Source organism: Pleurodeles waltl, chromosome 8 (assembly GCF_031143425.1).
Source record: "Pleurodeles waltl isolate 20211129_DDA chromosome 8, aPleWal1.hap1.20221129, whole genome shotgun sequence".
Taxonomy (NCBI): Eukaryota; Metazoa; Chordata; class Amphibia; order Caudata; family Salamandridae; genus Pleurodeles; species Pleurodeles waltl.
The window spans coordinates 857,466,401-857,487,300 of record NC_090447.1 but is presented as its reverse complement, the minus strand read 5'-3'; the positions used below and the strand labels follow the sequence as shown (position 1 = coordinate 857,487,300).

The 20,900-nt window shown below is 42.4% G+C and overlaps 1 protein-coding gene across 1 annotated transcript in view; it reads right to left on the bottom strand.

The window, feature by feature from the left end:
• Positions 1-20,900, bottom strand: part of TGDS (TDP-glucose 4,6-dehydratase) — a 377,842-nt gene that overhangs the window by 168,686 nt on the left and 188,256 nt on the right. Inside the window, exon 4 of the mRNA XM_069205136.1 lies at positions 6,071-6,161. Within this exon, the coding sequence (XP_069061237.1) occupies positions 6,071-6,161 (91 nt within the window). The remainder of the gene's footprint in view (positions 1-6,070; positions 6,162-20,900) is intronic.

The following is a 20,900-nucleotide window of genomic DNA, read 5'->3' as shown; positions in this document are numbered from 1 at the left end:
CCTTGTTCTGTCGCCTCAAACAGGGAAGTACATCAGGATAGTGATTGTTCTCCCCTGGCTTTAGGCTGGTAGGGGGTCATGTTGTACCTGGCTTTTTGACAGGGTCATCCCCAAACTTTTTGCCTCCTTCCTCCGATTTTTTCTGACCTGCTGTTGTTGGCTTTTGACCTATGGGCACTTTACCACTGCTAACCAGTGCTAAAGTGCATATGCTCTCTGTGTAAATTGTAATATTGATTGGTTTATCCATGATTGGCTATTTAATTTACTTATAAGTCCCTAGTAGAGTGCACTGTATGTGCCTAGGGCCTGTAGATTAAATGCTACTAGTAGGCCTGCAGAACTGGTTGTGCCACCCACTTCAGTAGCCCCTTAACCTTGTCTCAGGCCTGCCATTGCAAGGCCTGTGTGTGCAGTTTCACTGCCACTTCGTCTTGGCATTTAAAAGTACTTGCCAAGCCTAGAACTCCCCTTTTTTTACATATAAGTCACCCCTAATGTTGCCCTAGGTAACCCATAGAGCAGGGTGCTGTGTGGGTAAAAGGCAGGACATGTACCTGTGTAGTTATATGTCCTGGTAGTGTAAAACTCCTAAATTCGTTTTTACACTACTGTGAGGCCTGCTCCCTTCATAGAGTAAAATTGGGGCTGCCCTCATACACTGTTGAAGTGGCAGCTGCTGATCTGAAAGGAGCAGGAAGGTCATATTTAGTATGCCAGAATGGTAATATAAAGTCCTGCTGACTGGTGAAGTCGGATTTAATATTACTATTCTAGAAATGCCACTTTTAGAAAGTGAGCATTTCTTTGCACTTAAATCTTTCTGTGCCCTTCAATCCACGTCTGGCTAGGTTTAGTTGACAGCTCCTTGTGCATTCACTCAGACACACCCCAAACACAGGGTACTCAGCCTCACTTGCATACATTTGCATTTTGAATCGGTCTTCCTGGGCTGGAAGGGTGGAGGGCCTGCCCTCACACAAAGGACTGTCACACCCCCTAATGGCACTCTGGCAAACAGGATTGAACTGAAAGGGGGCTTGGTGCATTTTTTAGACATTCTTTTAAGTCACCCCCACTTCAAAGGCACAACTTAGTATAAAACAGGGCCTCTGCCCTACCTCATCAGACACTTGCTGGAGAAGAAACCTGAACCAGAAACTACATCCTGCCAAGAAGAACTGCCTGGCTGCTCAAAGGACTCACCTGCCTGCTTTTATACAAAGGACTGCTGCCTTGCTGTTGGCCTGCTGCCTTGCTGAACTGCCTGGCTGCTTAAAGGACTCACCTGTCTGCTTTTCTAAGAAGGACTGCTGCCTTGCTGTTGGCCTGCTGCCTTGCTGAACTCTTGTCTGGCTGTAAAAGTGCTCTCCAAGGGCTTGGATAGAGCTTGCCTCCTGTTCCCTGAAGTCTCAGGACCAAAAAGACTTCTCTTTTTCACTTGGACGCTTCGTGCGCCTAAATTATCGACGCACAGCTCGTTCCGCGGTGAGAAAAACGCCGCATACCAATGCTGATCAACGCAACGCCTTCGGGACGACCGGAACTTCGACGCACGGCCTCGCAAGGACAACGCCGCCTGACTTCCAAGGAGAAATTGACGTGACGCCTGCCGTGAGAGTTAAATTTCGACGCACAGCCCCACGGAACGACGCGCAGCCAGAAAACAAGCAGGAGAATCCACGCACAGACCCGGGACATCTGGTAATCCCCGCGATCCACAGAAAGAGACTGTCCGCATGCTGGAAAACGACGCACGACTTCCCCGCGTGAAAAATAACGACGCAAGTCCGTGTGTGCTAGGGAGAAATCGACGCACACCCCATTTTTCCACATATCTCTTCTTCTGCGGCCCTCTGCAGAGATTTCCCACCAGAAGCCAGGTACTTTGTGCTTGAAAGAGACATTGTTTGCTTTTTAAAGACATAAGACACTTTATATCACTTTTCAGTGATATCTTTACAAATTCATATTGCATCTTTGATTGTTTTGACCTGCAAATACCCAGATAAATATTATATATTTTTCTAAACACTGTGTGGTGTATTTTTGTGGTGTTCTATTATGGTGTTGTATGATTTATTGCACAAATGCTTTACACATTGCCTTCTAAGTTAAGCCTGACTGCTCGTGCCAAGCTACCAGATGGTAGGCACAGGCTAAATTTGGATTGTGTGTGACTTACCCTGACTAGAGTGAGGGTTCTTGCTTGGACAGAGGGCAACCTGACTGCCAACCAAAAACCCCATTTCTAACACCCGTGGATTGATTAGTGTGATTAGACCTTAGGGATGCCTATTTCTCAGTCCCAGTTTTTCCTCCTCACCGCAGGTTTCTGCAGTTTCTTTGGGGTCATCAGGTCTTCGAATCTTAGACCCTGCCCTTTGGTCTGTCCTCCTTCCCTTGGTCTTCCACCAAGGTCCTCATACCTCTGGTGGATTTCCTCTGAGGCAAGAGAGTTTGCTTTATCGTCTATTTAGATGACATTCTCTTGATAGAACAATGTCCGCAAGTGCTGGTGAGTCAACTTCAGACGTCAGGGGACTTATTGGAGGGCTAGGGGTTTGCGATCAACAAACAAAAATAATTGTTGGTCCCGTCTCAGGTGACAACCTTTCTCGGGTTGGTGAAATTCTCAGGTGTCTACTCCAAGGCTTCCCTCCAAGAAGATTGAAAGGATTTACCATGAGCTGTGGAAGGCGCTGGCCTGACTGCACATGTCCCTCAAGCAATTGGCCAAGCTGGTGGGTCTGCTGGCTTCATCCATCGAGGCCATCTTTCACAGGCCCCTGCATTACAAGGCACTGCAACGGCTAAAAGTGCACTAACTGTGCGAAGGTCTGCCCTAAGCAGCCCTGGGTTTCACTCACAGACAAGGACAAAGAGGAAATTAGATGGTGGTTGGACCACAAGGAGGCCTGGAACAGGAGGGCCATCTTTGGTTCCAGTCTGGACATCATTATCGAGTCCAATGCTAGTCTCACATGTTGTTGGGGCCAGCTGTGGTGGTGTATCCACAGAAGGAAATGGTCTTCGGTTGAGTAGTCCATGCACAAACTATATGGAACTCTTTGCAGGCTCTTTTTGCAATCCCCTGCTGGGCCAAGAGCAAGGTCCGATGTTCAGTCCTCCTGAACATGGACAATATCTCCACGGTAAGGTATTTCAACCACTGGGGGGGGGGGGGGGGGGGGGAGTATAGGGAGGCAGGGGGGGTTACTTGATACAAATCACTAGTGGAGCTAGCAAAAGGATTTTAGCAGTACTGTCTGGATCAGGTGACCTTGTTGATGGCAGAGTACCTTCCAGGGAAGTCCAATGAGGAGGCAGATTGACACCCCAGGCACCTTCAGGATCTCAGTGCATGACAAGTTCAACCGGAGGTGTTCCACATGATTCAGAAGGTGTGGGGACCCTTCTCGGTAGACATGTTCGCATCTCGTCTCAACTGTCACCTTCTACGCTTCTTCAGCTGGAGGCCATATCCTATGGCTGCGAGAGATGCATTCCTCCAGGATTGGAGTCTGGAGACAGGGGATTGCTTTCCCCCATTTACAATGCTGATGCTGTTGGCAGCACAAGTACACAGACAGCAGTTGTGTCTATTGGTGATTTTGCCACTTTGTTTCATGTTTGGTTTGGGAAGCTGGAACTTCCTTGGGATTTTCCAATTTGTCTACCCCAGAGGTTGGATATCATTCGGAATCCTCAGGGCAATCCCCATCACATTGTTCTGGAGGGGCACTTATGCCTCATGGGCTGGAATAGACCAGGTAAAGATGGAAAATCCGAGGACTTTCGGCAACGGCTCAGGAGCTCTTGTACAAGGCTTGGGCCGAAGGGAAAAACAAAAGATACAAGTCTGTTTGGGGACACTGGGTGCATTGGTGTTTGCAAAGGGACACCAAGCCCATGGAATACTGGATGTTACATTTTTTGTCATATATGGTTTCGGAAGGGATGTCCTACAAGTCAGTAAATACTTTCCGTTCTGCGATTTCAGTGGGTCATTTGCCCAATGAAAGCCTTACAGTGGGGGAGCACCATCTGGTCAGGAAGTTGATGAGGAGTGCGGTTCCCCTTCCTGCGGGTCCCAGGTATTTGGCCTTGTGGGACTTGAACAAAGTCCTTAATCTTTTTCTCTCTTGGCCTCTAAATAAATATCTGGCCAGGAAACAACTGTCTGGTAATTTGGTTATGTTACTATGCTTAATATCTTGTAGAAGAGTCTCAGATGTAAGGGCCCTGGATAATTCGGCAAGGGTCATTATCCAAGATGGTGTTATCTATCATGTTTCCAAGATAATTAAATGTATTTCCAGATTGGTTACTTATCCTTCGTTTGCACAACAGCCTAAAGTTGTGTGTTGTCCGATGCTTGAAAACTTATGGAGGAGCTACGTCTGGCTGGGGAACGGCAGCTCGATAGCCTTCCATAAATTGTTTAAGGTGGTTTAATCTCCACCATAGCACGGTGGGGGAGGGGAATCTTTCAGGAAGAAGGAATTTAGGTTTCTACTTTTGGAGCACAGTCAGCAAGGGGTGCTATGGAATCTAAGGCATTTGTGTTAGGAGCTCGTCTGGAGGACATCTTAAATGTAGTACATTGGTCATTGGATTTGACATTTAAGACGTTCTACTTCAAGCTGATAGTCCTTATGGCTTCATTGGTGGTAGCGAAGCTTTGAACAAGCATAATCTGAGCCTCCAGTCCCAAAATAGAATGAAAAATGTCCTAGCTTTCTTAAAGGAAAGTTTTAATTCTATGAAGGACAAGGAGGTGAGGATTATTCCTACCTATATCAAGTGCCTTGTGCCCTCACTATCCAACAGCTGGTTGCCTTTGCAAGTTTGATGGGCTCCTTTAAAAGGTAAAAGTATTCTTTATTCATGGTTCATTTCTGTTCTGTCATTCAACATGTTTTACTTACATATTGAAAGTTTGTCATGTTTAACATCTATAATGTTGGGTAGAGGAACGCAATTGTGTTGTTGCTGTTGATTTGCTGATATGGACAGCAAGTTTCAGATGGAATTTCCAAGATGGTTTTAATTTTCAGGAAACAAGACCTCAAAGTAAGATTAATTGGCGAATACATGGGGTTTATGAATTGGACAGCACCTGCCACACGAACAAAGAGGGGACATCAACAGTGTTGAGGGACAATGTTACGAGTACTGTTCAACGATTGCTTGATTTCTTGTACTGCTTTCCCCTAAGGCTACTGGGAAAGGTAGCTTGTTCCTGAGAAAGGTTGCTGTTAAATAAATTGAATAAAGAAAAGCATCATCCTCGCCTCTGCTTCCTCAATAGAAATGAATTTTTGCTGTTGCGAAAGCTAGAAAATATTTCTTTCACAAGATTTGTTAAAGGACATAGTGGAATATTTCTGTAGTTCTACCTTCAGTATGATCAGATGAAAGAGTGCGGGCACCGGTCATGTGGAATATGTAAATTGAAATATTTGTCTGTGCTGTTAAAAAGTCAAAAAGTAAAGAAGACCACTAAAATATACGTTAGCCTTCAAAGAGGTAGCTATAAAATAGATATAAAGTGTTAAGTCTATAGAAATTATTTTAAGTGTGCAAACAAATCAGAGTTTATCTCGTTTATAAAGTAGCTAACTCATTGTTCACATAAACATATACAGGATTAGCCTGTGCTTTAAAAAAGTATTTGTTTTATACATGCTTCCCTCAGCAACCAGAAATTGTCTGGAGGGTAAAACCTGCCAAGTCAAAAATGTTTAAACCAGACTACGCTGCACGGCTGAGATTAGAATGGGGCAATGTGGGCCATTTTTGGTTGAGCACTTTGTGACTGCCCTCTCAATAAATGTTGTCACCTTATGGGCTTAAGTCCAATGGTGCTGTACAAGAGGGTGACCTCGCCCTCTTTACCTTGTTGCATCTGCTGGCAGACAATCAAGTTTACACTTTCAGAAAGTCTGAGCTTGAGGGAATGGATGGTCATCACAGACCTAAATATCTTTAATAAAGAACTTGCTTCAACATAATTTTTTTACTTACAAAAATAATATTCTAGTAATTGGATAATATTAACACTCACCAACGTGTGTTTGTGCTGCATAATGAAGCACTATATCAATATTCTCCGTTTCAAAGAGTAGCTTCATGAAATGTGCGTCGCAGATATCCCCCTAAAAGAGAAAAACTGGGGGACATTAAAAATGTAAAACAAGTGTATCCAACCTGAGGAGGGAGTGTTGTCCACCCTCCCCCTATTTCAATCCAGGGCAGAGGTTATGCATTGTGTATGCACCCACATCCCTCTTCGATGACTGCCCAGTACTAATTCATGCACTGGTAAGAATTATGACTCAATCTAAACTAGCTTACAACAATTTAAAAAGCACAGCTCTCTTGTGGGTGACCCTTAATCAGCCCTTCTGATTGTTCATAGCTGATCATGGCATGTGACTGACTAGGGCGCACATGTGCCAGTTTCCCAAGGGTAATGCTCATATGTAGTAGACTTTGCTCCAGGGCCGTCACTTTTCCAGAAATGGTTCCGATCAGATAGACAGTAATGCCAGGTCGTCCTATATCATGTAACATTTTGACCCTATCGGACTTTTAGGCAGCAGTATTCTGCTTCTGTTAGCTTGCAGTTTTACTTGCCTCTATTGTATGCAATCACAAGTTTTCTGCATCTTAAGATGTTCGTTAGTACTCCAAAACTGACTGCGTCTGTGGTCCATGTGGTATTTAGGGCCTAGTTACTATTATTTAACTGATTCATTAATGTTCCGTGGCTTGCTTAATGTCTTAATGGAACATTGCACTATTTCGTTTATTAGGATTTTGGTTTATGCTAATTCCCTTAATAATTGATATGTGCTTTCTGTAATGATGCTATTATTTGAATAAATCTATAAATACAACGAACTTCAAAGTGTTGTTGTGCAAGTTTTCTTAACAGTTTTGTCTGAGCATTAAGAGTTCAGGATTACTCCTTTCCTGGCGATCAACGCTCATTAATTAATTAGGGATGGAGCACCTACACAAGTATTGAACAACTAAATGCATGTATTACTAGAATTAAACACAGTACCCAGGCTTTTTCATCTTCCTTCTTGGCACACGAAAAACTAAACAGACACAGAAAAGATTGTATTCAGTTTACTGACAGATTGCTCTCAGAAGATTTGAGCCACAAGAGTTTTTGCAAGTTTAACCTGACTTTCGATCTGGGGAAATTAATTGACCTCCTGTAAAGAGAGGAAGCCATAAGTGACTATGGCAAGCAAAACATTTTGAGGTCTGCTGTTTACTATACGGCTTGGTTGTGCAGCATTCTTTTTTTCAGGTACAGAAAAACGGCGTGTAACTTAATGTCTTTTAAATTCCTAATTGGGGATCGCACGAGGCAGGGTCTGTAAATGGTGCCATCTAGGACGTTTATGCAACAGTGAAATTGCAAAGGGCCCTTCACACGGTAAATGTTTAACAGCACCTTACATCTTACAAGAGACAGCAATCAGCTCAAAATAAATATCATGCAGCAATATGGTAAATGTTAAAGCTTAATTAAAGCAAGTACACCCTTTTACAGAAGTCAGTAGATCAAGCTTCGAGGGTTTGGGCCACCTCCAATTAACACAATTATTCCAAAACCCTGATTGGGTTTCTCGTCTTATCCTTGGCACTGAATCAAATCTATCTTCTATTAAGAGGTTTTTACTAAACATAAGAAACCTAAGACCATGGGTAGCTTTAGATACCACTAAGGACAGTGACAGTATGAAATTAATTTTCATCATCAGCAAGAAAGAAAATCATGGTAACCCTTAGTGAAACCTTTCCAAAACATATGATATTTCCCTCGTGCAGACTGTTAATTTGACTGAATGTGATTTCCCTCTTTAGGTCGAAGCCTACCAGACAACCCAGCTGTCTGGTTGCAAAGGCATATTGGGGACATGCTGAAAGCTTCCCTACGAATGCATTTCGCTAATTACACCCCATTGGCTTTGTGTTTTGTAACTCATGTTCTTTTTGCCAACAGGTTAGTGTATTTTAGTGATTATACAAGCATAGACTTTATAAAAGATGGTATTTTTCATTGTTTGTGCCACCACAATACACTACACTTCAATTAAAATAGCTAGTAATCTATTTTGAAAACATGCTCATTCTGAAACAACAACAAAAACTGGGCAACCATCAGATTTACTTCTGCCAGTCTCCAAAAGTGTCCTAACTGTATACCTCACAGGTGTTACGAATATAGACCAGCCAAAAAAAAGGAAGCAGGGTGTTCAGTAACTGGATGGGCAGTTTTTTTTTGTACATCTGACAGGCTTCCTGTAAGACCTGTCTGCCTTTGGGTTGTCTTCCCCCATATTTTTTGCTTACTCCCCTCTTGTTTGCTGAAATGAGCTTTTTTGTTGGCTTTACAACTCTGTGCACTTCACTGCTACTCAGTACTAAAGTGCTTGTACACTCTCCTTAAAACACAGTAAAACTGGCCTACACTTGATTGGCACATAGAAGGCCCTAGTAAGGAGGTACAACATGCACCCAGAGCCTGTAAATGAAATGCTACTAGTGGGTCTGCAGCACTTATTGTGGCAAAATAAACAATTTACCAGACCGAAACCTTCTTTTTTAATAAATATACGTCATCTCTAAGGTAGGCCCTATACAGCCCATTGGGCAATGTGCAGTATATTTAAAAAGTTAGACATGTACTTTTAAAGTTTTACCTGTCCTGGTAATGAAAAACTCCCAAATTAGTTTTTCACTACTGTAAGGCCTACCTCACCCACAGGATAACATCGGGTTACCTTATTACATTTACTAAGTGATAACCTTTGATTGGAAGTAGGTAGGGGTGTCATGTTTACACTCAAAAGAAATGTATTTTAAAATCCTCCTGAATGGTCAAGACAGATTTTATAACACTATTCTAAAAAATACCACTTTTAGAAGGTTTGGCATTTTCATGCCTTAACCATTTGGTACCTGCAGTTTGTGTCCTGGGTCACATGACTAAATGCAGCTGGCCTTTGCGTATTCCTACCAGACAGTGAGACAAAGGGGGACTAGGTGTTGGCAGGATGGGCCATCCTGCCATAATGAGAGGGGCAGAGCTATTCCCTCCCCAACTAAAGTGTATGCCTCAAGCAAACTCAAAGAACTTGACACCAGCCTACCATCACCCTCACAACTACTTGGAGCTTGGGCATGGGAGGGAAGGTAATTCCACAACCAAATGTGTGTGGGGAGGGGGTGGAGTTTAGAAGTTTCTCCCACTTCAATGCTAGCACCAGGTATAAATATAGGACCCGCAGACCAACTCTTCAGTACACTCCTGGACCTGTGGACATTACAGAAGAAGGACTGCCTTGCTACACTGGACCTTCAATTGGACGTGCCTGAGCTCTGCCGGGGTCTCCTGGAATGAGTTTGTGATCCCCAAGAGGTTGCTCCCCAGGGCACAAAGCCTTGGCTGGCGTAAGCTGAGCTCCTCCTGTGAAGAAAGGGAGAAATCTGGATATTTCAGGCTCTTTGCTAACAGTCCTGTTCAAGCTGAGATCCTGCCCCCCACAATGACTGCTAATGGTGAACCTGACTACACAGACCACCAGCAACATGAAAGCTGCACTTTACTCTACATTGACGACAGTCTGCTCTGACCTCAAGCGTGAAGCTCCAGCAATGACTGTCTGCGATGCCAGGCCTGCTCTTCGAACTACAGTGACTCTCTCCTCGTGACCACCTCCACTGCAAACTGGACACTCACTCCAGACTTTGAGAGGGTAACTTTCAGCTGGACTAACCTGGTCCCTGAATTTAGCCCGCACTCCATTGCGGTCTGCCTGAACTTGTGATTTTCCCCCAGTCTAGCACAACCAGATGACCCTGAGAGGCACTTTGTGTTTTTAGGCACTATACTTACCTAAAACCTTAGAATTGGATACTGATTGGATTTTTGTCATTCTGGACTCATTTTAGTAATTAAAGTTTACTCTAGGTTTCTACATTGGTATGAGTTAGAAATGGGGTTTCTGGTTGGCTAGGGGTATGCACCTCAGCCAGGAAGAACCCACCCCTCTAGTCAGGGCGAGTAAGCTACACCCAAAGATAACCTGTGCTCATCCCTGGTAGCTTGGCACAGAGATGTCAAGCTGACCTCCAGCAGTCGTATGTAAAGCCTCTGTGCAACACACACACATGCACACCAGTGGCAATAATTACACTACAAAAGAAACCCTACAAAAGGTTATATACAAATAAACTGTATTGCATAAACATGATAGACCAAATCAACGTAAATTACCAAACCGGCAATTGTCAGACCATCATAATGAGTGCAGGAATATGAACCAGTAGCTTACATGTTTGCCAGCATCATTAAAAAAAACAGTACTGTGCACACTATGTCAATCTCGAAAGGCTATGTATTATCCTGGCAATGCCAGAACTAAAATGACAACCATCATAACATCAGGCCAAGAAATGCAGGAGTTAGTTTAGAGGAAAACATGTGGAGCATCATAATTCGCTATCAGTCATAAATACTTTGTAGGAAATGAAAACTAGTTCCAAGGCAGCCCCTAAAACTCACAACCAACCACAATACGTATGATGCAGCACCTTTGCTCTCGCAACCAGCAGTATTACAGTAGATTTTGGAACCTCAGTGAAACAAGGATAATCACTCAGGCGAGATCCATGTGGATCTGCACGCCCGTTACACAGAATATGGTTATTCTGCAGCTCTGTGCCTTGAGATGGAAGGGAGCCCTCAATGGGTCTCTGGTGAATCTAGCAAATCTCCACGCAGCCTTCCTCCATCCCAAGAGGGATGCTCCAAGGTCACGGTGGGGCTAGAGCCCTATGGGGCCTCTTGGACTGCTGTCTTCAATCTCTCAGAGGTAGAGACAACAATGAGTGCTGGGAGGGATGGCTCTCGGCTGTTCCAAGACCTCATGTGGTCCGGGAATGCAGAGGCGGATGCAGAGGTGGTGGGCGAGGCACCAGAGTTCACCTCTACCAAAAGGAACTACAGCTCCGCCTCCCAGTGACCATGGGCACGATCCTCCAGCAGCATACGCAACAGCTCAGAGCGGTGCTGGTCCTTGGCCGAAAAGGGGGGCGAGGAGGGGGGGAGCTTCTCCCTGGGCTTCAGCCAGGTCACGGCAGGGACTATACTCCAGTAGGTGTCAGTTTGTGCCCCCGGGTTACCAGGGTAGTGCGCGCCCCGTCCACACTCCACCCCCCCCCCCCAAAAACAAATATATATATGACCAGCTGTCCCTCTCTGTGCTCTTTCCTCTCCTCGGCCCTCCTGGATGGGGTGGGGATAGCACAACACTCGGGTACTAAAGCCAACTAAAAGAGGGTCAGAAAAATATGAGGAGAGAGGCAAGAAGTTTGGGGATAGCCTTGCAGAAAGGGCCATTTCAACAGTGTGGGATTTTTTTTCTGTTGTTTTGTCACTTTATTATTACTTGTGTGCTGCATAAATACTTTCCTCGTTGCCTCCAAGTTAAGTCTGGCTGCTTTTGTGCCAAGCTTCCAGAGGGGTAAGCACAGGTTAATTTAGTGACCTATGTGGTTCACTTTAACAGGGACTGTGGTATTTGCTTCATCCCCCTCAATCAAAAATCCAATTTCTCACAGTATCATAACTCAAAATGAGAAAAGTGATGGCAAAAAAAGTCCAGGTCCATGTATTCAATCGAGAAGAAATTACCCATCAGACACAAAGCTTGCACAATGAGATCTCGTTGTGAAGCCAGTGAGAAATGGTAGTATAGCCCAAAAGCATATTTGTAATTATCACCTGGTATATGGATCCCAAAGACCCATTCTTAAAGAGGCCTAGATATCAATTCCCAAAAATCAGGGAAAATGTGATGCCCCAAACCTAGTGCCAACAATTATCTTCCCCAATGGATGACAACTCACTCACATTTTAGCTCTGAAGCATAATGACATTCACGAACTACAAGCAGAAGCATCAATTATATAATGAACTATGGGGGATGCTAGGGTAGCTAAGTCAAGTTGGTCAAACATTGTAGCCCAAAACTCACAATATTGGAACAGAATATGGTTGGATGCATTAGTGTTTTCAATGAGAAAGATATCCTCAATTAATTCCCCGTCTACCACAATGTCCTTTCACAAGTGGACTCCAAATTCTTTTTTTTGGAGAAGTATCAATTTATCAAACGTCAAATCAGCACCTATGGAGCATCATAACTCAACACTGGGCCAAAACGTTTGGTAGTGTCTACCTCGAAGGAATTTATCTCCAGATTTAATATGTGGCCATAATTGAGCCCCATCACGAGAGCCTTCTGAAAGAGGGGACATCTTCTGAAAAAAAGGGCACGGAGTTCAATCACTGCAAGAAAGTGAGCTTCTGAAACCAAATACCAATTCTAAAGTAATGTTCCAAAGAGAACACAAACTAATCATATGTCTTGGACACAGAGCTCCCACTGCAATTATGCCCTGAATAATATGTCCAACAAAGCTCAGACCACCCTACAGATGATATTCACACATTGATGCAATCTGTTAAAAAACAAGGAAGGGAGGCCACACAGACAGACCAAAAACTGATAACAAATCAGTTAAAACACTGCATGTAGTACACCTGTGATATTGACTACAATGGGGTCGAAAAGGTAGAAAGGTGGCTGAAAAAGAACAATTTATTTTGCAACATGGCTCAAGTTTGCACTATATAAAAACTGCAAAAAAAATATACATTTATTGGCCTCTTATGTTCATATAAAATGAATAAAAAATAAGACATTTAAAGTAATCAGTGGGAAATGCACTATTTTAGGTTATACATCTCAGTTGGTTAATACGATCATTGAGGATGTCTCTTGAGGATTGAATCCTGGTTGGTGCACTGTGGAATAGTGACGTATATATTTATTGTGCTATGTGGTCCCAGCCTGTGACAGAAAACACAGTGAATATGAAAGTATTTTTTTTAAATTTGTATTATGCACAGTGTAAGTGAGGCTGCTGTAAAATGCACAAAGCGATTTAGGGGCAGAATTTAAGTTTTTATGCAACCTAGCAATCAAAGTTGCTGTGTTGCGTTGCATGAAAAGAAGAGAGCAGGACAGCACCATATCTTCAAAGAAATGATGTACTTCCTCTCTTCCTGTGCAGAGGTGCATAAACTGGCTGCCTAGCGCCACAAACACATCTTTGCACCATACTGCAAACCTGGGTGTGTGCTCTCTAGCCAGGGTTACCACTCCAGTACAAAATGCTATGTTGAGGTGAACTTTAAAATTTTTCTCTTGTTATATGTGTGCTGTACAAAGCAGCTCACCTGCAACGGGGAAAAGGTTTGGAGAAATAAAAATATTTCTCCTTTTTAACACCCGCCTCGCAATAGCGTTTCTTGCCACAAGACACTGAATAATACTGTTAGTCAATAGGGCTTTGTGTCAAAAACCACAGGTGGTTGCATGGGAACTCCCATGTAACACTCATGGGACACTACCTTGATGCACAGCAGCACAAGCAATACTCTGCATAAAACTTTACAGCTAATTTTCAACAAAAATAAAGTTTTATGATTAAAAGTACATCTAATTTCTAAACTTTGAATGATTTAGTAAATCTGTCCTATTTAGTGTTTAAGATAAAATGAGTGTGTGAAAAATATATTTTTTTAGTAATTTGCAATCAGACTGTATCTATTACATATCTTTTTTTAAGTGTCCATTGGTAAGACAGACTACTGAACTACTGACCTCAACAGATAACACCTTTGCATAACCTCTCAAAAAGACTGACATTTTGGCCCCCTCAGCTTCAAATTACCCCACTACTTAAAGACATATGCTGCCCTTCACATTTTCTGATTAACCAATTATAAGGCACTCAGCTTTGCCCACATAGCCTATTGTGAAACAGTCCCCATGCTACTAATGTGTTTGTTTCCAAGTCTAAACCATCCATTCGTTTTGGCTCTTCCCTTCAGCTATCAGTCCCCCGAGTTAGAAAGACTGTATGGGTGGGAGGATGTCCGTTTGCAGGGATGTTTTTTCGGCCTGCACAAAATAGAGGACAATTCTTTGTTGAGGATGGCTGTTAAACTCCATCTACTTTATTGATTATTTTCATATCTTTTATGATGTTGTTAGTTCAGCATTGAGATGCCTTAGGAAGTGTGTTAAACTATATAACTAACAATTCAGCTCAACTTATATTCAGAGTGTATAGGTTTTCAGTATGTTCAATTGGTACCCTCAGGTACTAAATGCAGGGCCAGGGGCAATTTTAGAATACATTGTCCAGAAATGATGGGTTGTAGCTCTTGACCTTTGATAATTGAGTATTGTCACCTTGGGTGGAGCTCAGGTATCTGGCACCTTACTTTATGGGTAGAATGAGAGACAGCTCAGCTATGTAAAGCCAGAACATATAATTTATGCCTAACCAGAGGCATAACTTAGACAGCTTAAGAAAATGCCTCTATTATCAGTTGCTTAGAGTGCATTGTAAGGCAAATGCAGAATTTGCCTTCATGTTTGCCTTGCGTGGATTTCATCTACACAAAGGCAGTTGACCTGCACTATCCTTATGTAGGCATTGCAGCGCTGTGTCCTGTCTCTTCAAATAAAGTGGTTTGCTAGATTAGCAGACAAATGCTTGTGAATCCTCATTCTGCAGTCAAACGAAGCCTGGGTCTGTCAAAAGTAGCATAACTCATAACTCATGTTGTGTATAATAGGTTTACCAATGGAAAAGCTGTTATGTTTAATTATTAGTATTATTTTAAGTGGCAGTGCACCTTTATGGAAGGTTGCCTTCTATGTATTCTGGTGACCTCAGCAGCATTCCATCGGTGTCAGTTGAGATGTCGATCCTCCTGTGGATGGCTTCTGAGGACGTTGGTGTTGACATAAGGAAATAAACTCCGCTTTTCAAGAACCGTTTGTCTGCAGCTTTTCTTCTTCACTTCAGATACCACATAATTTGGCGACGAGGAGGAGTTGAATCAACACCAACAGAACGGAACCTACGCATGTACAAGTGTTTTCAGCTGTCCTCGCAGCGGTTTCTTTTACTTGTTCCTGTAAGGTAATAATGTTTACGGTCGGAAGTGAAAGGCAAGTTTATTCAGAGGACGTTTCCATCTGTGCATTGTGAATTCGGTGGAGACTCGTGCTTAAGACTTTGCTTAAAGAATTTTATGTGTTCTATCGATCGACTTCTTCCAGCGCTGTTTATTTAAAGGCTCATATCTTAATTTATGGCAACGCGTATGTTTTGCTAGTGACACAGTTAAGAAATTTCTACCGGCATTTTTCAATCTGAGCCCGTGCGCTTTATTCCTGCGTGACATAGCTACCATAGTTACTGTTGCTATACTTCCTCACTCTGTGCATTCTGGACCTGGCCCCGGCTTCTTCGCAGCACAGTTACCATAGTTACTGTCCAGACAGACTTCGAAAGAGATTCAAAGAGTCATGAGAGTTTCTCTGTGCAAGCTTCGCGTTTAGAAGTCGAGCATCTCGCATTCTGCTTAATTTTCAAGAACCTATTTACACTTTCCAATAGTCTGGTGAGTCATTGAACTTTGCCTGCGGCTGAATAATTCTTCAGTGACAGTTGGAGTGTTACTGCGAGTTTTCAGTGATTCGCACACTTTAATTCAAGCATCTTATGGAAGATAATAGGACCGTATGCAGTTGGAGTGTTCCTGCGAGTCTTCAGTGATTCGCACACTTTATTTCAAGCATCTTAAGGAAAATTGAAACAGCGTTTGCAGTTGGGATTTCTCTGCAAATTTTCAGTAATTTGTACACTGCTAGTTCAACTGTTGTTTTGTGAGTCAACGGTTGTGGTGCAAGTTAATTTCACGGTAACGCGCACAGTTCGTTAATTTTTACCATGCAAACGGCAAATTTACCGGTGGCATTTTTACCTGAACCTGGCATTCCCACACTGAAATGGCACCACTGGTTTAAATCTTTTGAAAGTTATTTGGTAGCGATTGATGGATCAAATTTTTCTGCTATTCGGAAGAAAGCGATTTTGTACAATTGCCTGGGAACAGAAGGACAAAGAAGTTTTGACCATCTACCCCAAGTTATACCTTTGTCCAGTCAGTGGGATGTTTTCACGGAAGCTGTCAATAGGCTAGAAAATCATTTTAAAGATGATCTTAGCATCATTGTTGAGAGACACAAATTCTTTACTCGGAAGCAACTTCAACATGAGTCGGTTGACAATTTTATAGCTGAGCTCAGGCTATTGGCTTCCACTTGTGAATTTATAGGCCCCTTAGATCAATACCTTAGGGATCAATTAGTAGTGAACTGTTTTGATATTAGAATTCAAGAAAAAAATTTATGTTGTAGGAACCCGTCCCTGAATGAAACATTAGAAATAGCCAGAGGTATTGAGCGTTCTGTATTAGCTTCTAAAGAACCGAGTAGAACAAAAATGAACGTAGTAGAAAATGTGAACATGGTTTTCCCAAAATCCAAAACAATTGTGTCTGCTACAACGGAGTCTAAGAAAAGTAATACTAAGGGTTTACCTTGTTATAGGTGTGGCTCTAAGTCACATGTAGCCAATGCAGTTAATTGCCCTGCATTAGGGAAAGTATGTATGAAGTGCAAGAAAACAGGCCATTTTGCACGAGTATGTAAACAATCGCAAAAAGTCATGATGGTTGAGCAGCAACACTCCTCATGGCAGACAGAGGATAATGAAGTTGACCTTATGAAAAGGTGTGTTTTGATTGTTGATACTATGCATGACCGTAATACTAGTTGCAAGCCTTCGAAAGATCCTGTGTGTGAAATCAAAATAGGTGATGCAATGTTAGATGTTACGGTAGATTCTGGTTCACCCATAATCATCGTTTCGGATGTGAATTACCATTTGAATTGGAATGATCTCACCTTACTGCCGCCTGATATAAAAACTGTAGCATTTGATGGTCAAGAAATAGATATGATGGGGTATTTTGTTGAGAAGGTTTGTTACCAACATAAAACCATTAATACTAAAGTTTACGTGGCAAAGAGAGGGTACAACATTTTGGGGTGGAGAGACCAAGGGCAGTTTGGAATGGTTCTCAGACCAGGTACAGACCAACCAATCACTTTGGTTGAGAAAATTGACTTGAAGTTAGATTCTCTTCAAGATGTTCTTAATAAACATTCAATTATTTTCAGAGACAGACTTGGCTTAGTAAAGGGGTATGAACATAAAATTGTTCTTAAACCTGGTGCTGTACCTGTGGTGCATAAAGTGCGGAATGTACCTTTGAGTATTAGAGGAAAGTTGAAAGATCACCTGTGTGAATTATGCGCCAAGGGGTTATTGAGCCAGCTGATTCATCTCAATGGGTGTCGCCGATTGTAGTGGCGGTTAAGAAATCAGGAGACATGAGATTATGTGTGGACTTGAGGTCTATGAACAGGAACATTTTGGTAGATTGTTTGCCGTTGCCTAAGATTCAGGATTTGTTGGTGCAATTGGGGGGAATGAGAGTATTTTCCTCGATTGACCTCAAGTCCGCCTATCATGAGGTTGAGCTGAGTAAAGAATCTCGTAGTCTCACAACATTTATTACACCGTTTGGCGCTTACCGGTTTCTGCGAATGCCGTTTGGTTTAGTGTCTGCAGCATCTGTGTTCCAGAAACTTATGTATCAACTGTTTGGTGAGGAGCATGGTGTATTGGCGTACCAGGATGATATTTTCATAGGTTCAGAGACGGTTCAGGAACATATACACAAACTTGACAAGGTTATTGGAATTTTGGAGGCTCATGGGATCACGGTAAGAAAAGAGAAGTGTAAATTTATGGTTGATTCAGTTGATTATTTAGGACACAGGATTTCGGCTCAAGGAATTTTACCCAAGAAGGATTTGTTAGATGCAATTGAAAATTCTCCGTCCCCTAAAGATAAAGACCAATTGAAATTGTTTCTGGGTCTCTGTGAATATAATTCACGGTTTGTGCAGAACTTTGCTTATCAGACTGAACCTTTGAGGAAAATGTTGAGGAAAGGAGAGAAATTTCAGTGGCAAGAAGAGCAAATGAAAGCGTTTTCAATACTCAAAGATCTTATAATGAAGGCTCCTGCCCTTCAACCTTTCAGTGAGGGTGTACCTTCTATCATTACTGTGGATGCGAGCGGAATTGGCCTGGGAGCCGTTTTGAGTCAAATGGTGGAGGGTAGGGAGCATACCATCGCATTTGCGTCCAGGCGTCTCTCTAAGGCTGAGATGAATTACAGCACCATTGAGAGGGAGGTGTTGGCTTGTGTTTGGGGTGCTAACCATTTTTCAACATACGTGTGGGGGAGAGAATTTATTATAGTCACGGATCACAAGCCTTTGGTTTACTTGTGGAATGATAAAGTTTTTAGTAAAACCAGTCCTAGATTGACCAGGTTATTAGCTGAGTTATATGAATTCAACATGAAAATAAAACATATTTCAGGGGGAAATAAATGCAGGGCAGATTTTCTTTCAAGGTGTCCTGTTAGTGTTCCAATTGAGAATAAGCTAACTGAAGATGAAGATGTCGTAGTTGGTATGATTGATGGTATGTTTATTTCGGGAGAGGTTATTTCTAGACAAGCTTGGAAGGAGGCTGTGGACAAGGATAATTCTCTTTTACTAATTAAACAGTATATTTGTGAGGGTTGGCCTGGAGGAAATCGCGTTCCTGAAGTGATGAGACCTTTTGACAAAGTCAAAGATGAGTTGAATGTGGAAGATGGTTTTGTTTTGAGGGGGTAGCGTTTAGTACCTGCTAGCGAATTAAGGTATAAATTAGGTCAATTAGCTCATGAGGGACATGTGGGAATTACCGGCACAAGGAAACGGTTGCGAATGTACTATTGGTGGCTGGGCATGGACTCGGAAGTGGAGGTAGTAGTTAGGAATTGCTGTGACTGTAGGGGGGCAGATAAGAGTTTGCATACTAGGGAGGTGCCATTATGTCCTGTACCTTTTCCTGATAAACCCTGGCAAAAGCTTGGTTTGGATTTTATTGGTCCAATAGGGGGTATGAAAGGAGGCAAGAGGTATGTGTTAGTTGCTGTAGATTATCATTCCAAATGGATTTCGTACAAATTTTTGAGAGAACCTAATACTATCAGTGTCATTGGATTCTTGAAAGAAATTTTTCATTGGGAGGGAATTCCTAAGTGTTTGGTTACGGATAACGGTGTACAATTTGTATCGCACCAAATGATTGAATTTTTGAAGGCTCTTAATATTAAGCATCTTACCACTGCTTTATATAGTCCCCAGGGTAATGGTCTGGTTGAGAGAGTAAACAGAATATTTAAGGAAACTATACAATTGGCCATTCGTGCTGGGAAGAGTGTGCAGGATGTGGTGGCAGAAAGGATTTGGTGTTATCACAATACACCACATTCTTCTACAGGGGTAACTCCTTTTGTATTATTAAAGGGTAGACACTCTTGTAATGAACTGTCTCCTGAGTGGGTGGTACAACAAACCATGACAGGGGGTGCCACTCCTGGTATTAAACAGGTGAAGATTAGAGTGGAGAAATTGCAAGTTAAAAGTAAATTGAGATATGATAAGCTCAAAAGTGTGTGTGATATACAATTTTGTGTTGGAGATAAAGTTAGAGTGAAGAGACCTCATGGCAAAAGAAGTGGGGAATCACATTTCTATCCTACCACTAAGGACATCAGGGTATCAAGGCATTCTGTCATGGTGGAAAATGTTAAGTGGTGGAACAAGAGGAGTGTGGTGAAGGTTTGTGATGGGCAAGGAGTTTTGCCTGACATTCAACATTCAGGTGTGCGTGTCGGAGGCGATTTTAGTTTTGGTGGGGGTGTTGGTTATGCTCAGGAGTTGGGATCAGGTGAAAATATGCAGAGGAGCGGGACGCAACATGAATATAGAATTTGGAGTATGCAAGGTGCAAGTGATCAGGAGGTGGGTTCAGGTGAAAATGTCCAGGGAAGCAGAGCGCAACATGGATGCAACAGTGGAAATCTGTGCATGGAATGTGCAAGTAAACCAAGTGATGCTGGATGTTTGGAAGGAGGCGGAAATCGAGAGGCGGAGGTTAATAGACCCAAAAGGATTATTGGTAAACCTAAATATCTAGGTCAATATGTTTTGTATTAAAGGATGCTCATGCGGCTTGTGGGAAACATCTTTAAGTTCATGTTCGATCAATGTAATGTAGATTTATATATTTTGTTCCAAGTTGGGGGGATTGTCGTTATATCTATGTCATCTGTTTTGTTGTTTTTTTAAGGGGAAACAAGTGTTATGTTTAATTATTAGTATTATTTTAAGTGGCAGTGCACCTTTATGGAAGGTTGCCTTCTATGTATTCTGGTGACCTCAGCCGCATTCCATCGGTGTCAGTTGAGATGTCGATCCTCCTGTGGATGGCTGCTGAGGACGTTGGTGTTGACATAAGGAAATAAACTCCGCTTTTCAAGAACCGTTTGTCTGCGGCTTTTCTTCACTTCGGATACCACAAAAGCACTGCACAATGAAAACACTACTTTGTGCACTACTTATTCCAGTTTTACTGGGACAAACTGATAACCATGCTGGCATCGTGACTCCTCTCTAGGGCCGCGTTTGGGATTACCCTTTTCCCATTGCCATTTTTCCCACAGGAATTTTGAAGAAATTTTAAACAAATGTTGCATTTATAATGTACACTGCAGGAATTAAAAACATTGATATTTTAATGGATTTGATACTTTATGTGCATTGGACTTCAGAGCAGAATTGAAAGCATGGTTGCTATAACATGCTATTAAGAGCACCATTTCTGTTTCAGTTAAACTGACCTCTTGCAGGACATTGCCCATCAGCGGAACAGCACATGTTGTGGCTCACATGCAAAGCTAGCAA